This window comes from Marmota marmota, unplaced genomic scaffold (genome assembly GCF_001458135.2).
Source record: "Marmota marmota marmota unplaced genomic scaffold, marMar, whole genome shotgun sequence".
Lineage (NCBI taxonomy): Eukaryota > Metazoa > Chordata > Mammalia > Rodentia > Sciuridae > Marmota > Marmota marmota.
In genome coordinates, this window is record NW_025999960.1 from 10397865 (window position 1) to 10404604 (window position 6740).

Below are 6740 nucleotides of genomic sequence, written 5' to 3' on the forward strand. Positions count from 1 at the left end.
CTCTTTTAAGATCCTCAGGGAATGGTCCGAGGAGGGCGATAGCTGGGTCAAATGGTGGATCCATTCCCAGATTTCCCAGGTATCTCCATACTGCTTTCCAGACTGGCCTTACCAATTTGCAGGCCCACCAGCAGTGTACAAGAGTACCCTTTTCCCCACATCCTCGCCAACACTTATTGTTGTTTGACTTCATAATGGCTGCCAATCTTACTGGAGTGAGATGGTATCTTAGGGTGGTTTTGATTTGCATTTCTCTGACTGCTAGAGATGGTGAGCATTTTTTCATGTACTTGTTGATTGATTGTATGTCCTCCTCTGTGAAGTGTCTGTTCAGGTCCTTGGCCCATTTGTTGATTGGGTTATTTGTTATCTTATTGTTTAATTTTTTGAGTTCTTTGTATATTCTGGATATTAGGGCTCTATCTGAAGTGTGAGGGGTAAAAATTTGTTCCCAGGATGTAGGCTCTCTGTTTACCTCTCTTATTGTTTCTTTTGCTGAGAAAAAACTTTTTAGTTTAAGTAAGTCCCATTTATTTATTCTTGTTATTAACTCTTGGGCTATGGGCGTCCAATCAATTCTTCACTGATTCTAATGAATTACACTGCCATCAGTACCATTTAAAATTTGGACCTCCTCTCTGCAGAGGATTTCAGCTTAGAAAAACAAAAATACCATCTTATATTATATATCAGTATGGCTACGTATGGGATAAAGAAACTAACATACCAGTTTGAAGAAAATATTTCTTCGCTCTATTTACAGGATCATCCAAGTCTTCTGGTGTAAGAAATAATTTTATGGCCTTCACCTTGAAAAAATGAAACAAACAAATATATATTTAATGAAAATCTCAACTTACTTTTTTAAAAACAAATTTAAATTCTTGGACACCCTAGTAGGATAGGCATTTAATGAATGATATTTGATGCTATAATTCTCTCTGGAGGCTTTCAAAAGTTAATAGTCAATGTTAAATAAACCTCCAAAATGAACTAATTTTATATTTAGGTTTAAAACACTATAGACTGGGAAAAGTGCCCCCTCCCCCAATCACTTCCATAATTCTTCTTTTTTCATTCTTTTCCTAAATTGAGATGTGAACACAAATATAAAGTAATGACATAAATATTCAATACACACAACAAAATAGGGAAGGAAGCAAGTACAGGGAAATGGCATGCCATTGATTTCATTTCATTTGTGTTCTCAATTCCCTGAATTTCTTGGTCTTAAAAATAACTGCCAAAATCTTAATGAAAAGATTCTCAATTTTAATATTTTAAATTTAAAAATGACATCTACTCAGTTCCTATATTTTATCACTGTCAACAGTACTGAGATTTATTTGTAGTATATATCTTAGAGTAAAAAGGGATCTTAAAAGAGGTCATTCAACCCAATCTCCCACTCAAGCTTCTTTTATAGTATTCAATCATTCAAAAAAAAAAAAAAAATCAAAGCTCAAATTTTTTTTTGACATATGGAATCTAAACCACAATAAGCGGGTGGGGGAAGAAAGAAGTTCAGTACCTTAGATAAAGGGGAATGAAGAGAAGGACGGGGAAACAGGAATAGGAAAGATAGTGAAATGAATGTGACATAATTTTCCTGTGTACATATATGAAGAAACATAAGTGACACCCACCCTTGTGTACATCCACAGAATGGGGTCCTAATTAAAATAAGACATAAATGTGCATGTATAATTTTACCAACAGAGTCTACTATCATGTAAAGCTAAAAAGAATAGATTAAAAAATTTTTAAAGAATAAAGTGGTAAATAGGAAAATAAATATTTAAAAAAATGGAAAAGGAAAAGAGAACCAGAGCATTAAAAGTTCAACTGAACTTTTTTAAATATATATATTTAGTTTGTAGTTTGTAGGTGGACACAATATCTTTATTTTATTTTTATATGATGTTGAGGATCGAACCCAGCGCCCCGCGCATGCCAGGTGAGTGCGCTACCACTTGAGCCACATCCCCAGCCCCTAAATATATTTTTGATAACTTTATTTACTTTTTTCTTTTTCTAATGTGGTGCTGAGGATCGAACCCAGTGCCTCACTCATGCTAGGCAAAAGCTCTACCACTGAGCTACAGCCCCAGCCCCTCAACTGAACTTTTCAACAATCATCTGCTATGGGTCTGGCTTTCACAAAAGCTATATCCTTACTTCTCACAAAAATCTTGTGCTATACATGTTATCTCTATTTTACAGATAAGGAAACCTAGGCTCAGGAAAGTTAAATAGTCTCCCTATAGCAACACATTTGACAAAAGGTGGAACTTAAGTAGAATGTATGCTGTATCTTATAAATCCCAAACATTTCTTCTTTCATACAACAAAATTTCAAATATTTTGTGTTAATTTTCTCTTCAGAGTTTTCCAGACTGAAGCAATACCATTTGTTAAACATTTTTCATGAATATGGCTTCTGGATCACGCTTTAGGGTATCAGTTATTTTCTAGTTGTTAAAGTCCTTCCTAAAATGTGAGGCCCAGAACTGAATATAAATTTACAGATGTGGTTTAAATATACTGCTGTTAGCCATACTTCCATATATAAGATGTTTAATGCGCAATGCTTCTCAGAAGTTTTGCTGCTTTCCTCTTCCACTCAAAACATTAGAACACAAATGAGTGAGCATTACACCATCATATGAATAATCTTGTATTTGTTCAAATGTACAATTTTTATTGTGCACTCCATTCCAATGTAAAAATATGTGAATATATAACATGTAATTATAAGTATAAATATATTAAAGTTACATATATACAAATATATGTGTGCATACACACACACAGACTTTTAACTGGTGAAATGCAGCTTCTTATTTGTGACATACATTTTTATTTTCATTTGAGACTAGTCAGATTTTGTTGTCAAATTTGTTGTTTCACTTTTAGTCTTTGGACTTTCTTTTATATGATTTGTGCGCTAGTCAGCTTTTTGTCGCTATGACCAAAATATCTAACAAGAACAACTTAGTCAGTTTAGCTCACAATTAAAGAGGCTGTCTATGGTCAGCTAACTTCACTGCTTTGGATCCAGGGTGAAACAGAATGACATGGCGGCAGGGAGTAGCAGAGGAGTGCTGCTCTGCTCATGGTGGTCAAGAGGCAGAGAGAAAGGGGGAAGGGGCCACAGGGAAATTGAACCATTTCAGGGAATACTCTTAGCTATACCCCACCTGTCTACAGTTACCACCTAATCAGTCTGTTCAAATAAGGATAGACTGATTATGGTACAGCTTCACAATCCAATCACTTCCCCTCTGAATATTTCTGCATTAACACAGGAGCTTTTGGAGAATCCCTCATATCAAAACCATAGCAATCTGATACCTGATTTCTGTAAGTATAGGGTATGTTTCCTTTAAATCTTCTATTCGGTTCACTAAGAATTGAAGGAGTGTTAATTCTTTGCCAAGTCTCAAATGAATATTATTAAGGTACACAACATGTGGTTTGCTTCTTTATAACATAATATCAAGAAAACAGTAATTGTTTAATAAATGTTCAATAAATATAATCTATGTGTGTATAAGTGTTCATAAGCTAAGGTTAAGAAAGCAAGGGGCTGGTTTATGTGATAAGTATAGATGACTCAATAGATAAGATTATATTTTCAAAATCCATACCATTTCATTCTTCAGCAAAGCCAATCCAATTTGGTCTGTATGAACTTTCCTTCCCTTCCCAAATCTCTGTGGTCCATAGTAATTCACGAAACCTTTATTCTATAAATACAAAATAGTCAATAAATTCAAAATAAATAAATATAATCATTGCATCAAAAATTTACCATAATCAAATGTTTTTCATCATATTTATTTTTTTAAATCCTGTAATCAGTAATATGTACTCAGGGAGCAAATAACTAGAAAATTAAAAGCACATAAGACCAGTGGAAAAAGCTTAAAAAATATGTCAGCTTCCCATTCACAATATTGAGGATTTCCTAAGACATGCAACTTTCACTGTTAAAGTCAGGAAAGTTCAAAGAAAACTGAAATGACATTGGTTACCTAACAATAGGATCTGATCTCACCCTTAGGTTCTTTCTTATTTTGAGACTCTTCTGCTGTTAGGAAATGTTAGGAACAAGAAATATTTCTTTTCAAACCTCACAAGTCTTGACTCATTTATATATTCATTTATTATTTAGTTTGACTAGTTTCTTAAAAGCTGCGCCAACAAAATGCCACAATATCACTCCAGCAGTACTCTAGCTTAAGCCAACATAGTACTTAGATTCCAGGGTGGAGCACAGAAATCACCTTTTGATGGAGGTGAATTTTGATGCCATGTTTCCAAACTGCCATAGTACTCAGAAGAAATAGAAAACAGTAATTTACTGCTCCAAAGTGTATGTATTCAGCCAATAATTATTGTTGAACAACAGCTCAAAACTATTCAGTAAAACATGCTAAGATAATTTATTATCAGTATGATACAAAAGGAACTCCATCTTTATGTCATGTACAAATCAACTGTAGTAGATTAAAGACTCTACATTAAATCTCAGTTGAATATTTTTAATTATTTCAAATTTGAATAAACTAATATCAGACAATAACTTAGAATGACCAGGATAATTTTAACTTTCCCTCCAAATTACTTAAATATAATAAAAGGTTGATAGCAATCAGTTATTACTATCTGAAGAAAACGTTAAAGATTCCTTATTTTCAAGGCTACTCAACTCTATTATTTGATCATGAGAATTAAAAGAAAGCTGACTATTGGAACATTGGGAATGGAACCACCATTTGATCCAGCTATCCCACTTCTTGGTCTATACCCAAAGGACTTAAAAACAGCATACTACAGGGACACAGCCACATCAATGTTTATAGCAGAACAATTCACAAACTAGATGTCCTTCAGTCGATGAATGGATTAAAAAATGTGGCATATATTTATACATAATGGAATATTACTCAGCAATAAAAGAGAATAAAATCATGGCATTTGCAGGTAAATGGATGGAGTTAGAGAAGATAATGCTAAGTTAGCCAATCCCAAAAAAACAAATGCCGAATGTTTTCTCTGATATGAGAAGGCTGATTCATAGGGAAGGAGAGGGAACATGGGAGGAATAGACCAACTCTAGATAGGGCAGAGGGGTGGGAGGAGAAGGGAAAGTGCATGGAGTTAGAAATGATGGTGGAAAGTGATGGTCATTATCATCCAAAGTACAGGTATGAAGACACGAATTGGTGTCAATATACTGTGTATAAAATCAGAGATATGAAAAATTGTTCTCTGTATGTGTAATAAGAATTGCAATGCATTCCACTGTCATATACAAATAATAAATAAATAAATAATAAATAAATAAACAAAATTTTTTTAAAAATTAAATTTCACTTAGGTATATAAATTGAAAATCATTGTTGGTGCAATGCAACTCTCTTCACCTTTGTAACTGTTTTAACAGTATTACTCCTTTCTTAATATGTAAGAGAAATTGACAAGTTTATAATATTGTCTTTTTAAACCAAAGCCTTACGCTTTGGGAAATAAGTCCTGGAACATAACTCAATAAAAAAAAAGAAGAAGAAGAAGAAATAAAAAAGCTGGCTAAGCCACTCTTTTGACAGAGGATATATAAAGACATCAAAAAACTTTACACCAAAAAATCAAATAGTCCAATTAATAAATGGACAAATGAATTAAACAATTCTCAAAAGAAAAAATATAAATGGCCAACAAATACATGAAAAAATGTTCAACATCATTAGCAATTAGAGAAATGCAATCAAAATTTTACTGAGATTTCATCTCACACAAATCAGAATGGTAGTCCAAGAATACAAATAATAGTAAATGCTGGAGAGGATGCAGAGAAAAGGAACACTTTTGCACTACTGGTGGGACTGTGAGTAAACTACTATAGAAATCAATATGGAGGCTCCTCAAAAGACTAGGCATGAAACCACCATATGACCCAGCTATACCACTCCGTGGTATTTATCCTGAAGAATTAAAGTCATCTTACTACAGTGATAACATGCATACCCATGTTTATAGCAGCATAATTCACAATAGCCAAACTATGGAACCAGCCCAGGTATCCATCAATAGATGAATGGATCAAGAAAATGTGGTTTATATACTCAATATATAAATGTGGTTTATATACCCAATACGTTTTATTCAGCCATAAGGAAAAATGAAATTCTGGCATTTGCTGGAAAATGGATGTTAAGCAACATATGTGAAACTCAGAAGGTTAAAGATTGTTAAGGATTGTTTTCTCTCATATGCAGAAGCTAGAGAGGAAAAAGGAAAAGAAAGGTGGGAGTGGATCTCCTAAAATCAAAGGGAGGTCAGTAAAGGAAAGGGACCAGGGGATCACAGTTGGGAAAAGAGGAAAGTGCTGTGGAGTGATATTGAACAAATTATGTTCGAGGATTATATTGTGTACATATATAAATATATAACAACAAATCTCATCAATATGGACAACTTATAACACACCAGTAAAAAAATGTAGAGCTAGGTATGGTGGTACATGCCTGTAATCTTAGCAGCTCAAGAGGCTGAGGGAACAGGAACACAAGTTCAAACGCTAGCCTCAGAAAATTAGGGAGGCCCTAAGCAACTCAGTGAGACCCTGTCTCAAAATAAAAAACAAAAAGGGCTATGATGTAGCTCAGTGGTTAAGTGTTCCTGGGTTTAATCTCTGGTACCAAGAAAAAAAAAAAAAAAAAAAAAAAAAAAAA

General features: G+C 33.7%; 1 protein-coding gene across 1 annotated transcript in view; it reads right to left on the bottom strand.

The window, feature by feature from the left end:
* The window catches only part of Pus7l (pseudouridine synthase 7 like), a 27746-nt gene that overhangs the window by 9624 nt on the left and 11382 nt on the right, over positions 1-6740 (bottom strand). The window contains exons 3-4 of the mRNA XM_048802444.1: positions 3651-3749; positions 728-809 (exon numbers count right to left, since the gene is read on the bottom strand). Coding sequence (XP_048658401.1) covers positions 728-809; positions 3651-3749 — 181 coding nt within the window. The remainder of the gene's footprint in view (positions 1-727; positions 810-3650; positions 3750-6740) is intronic.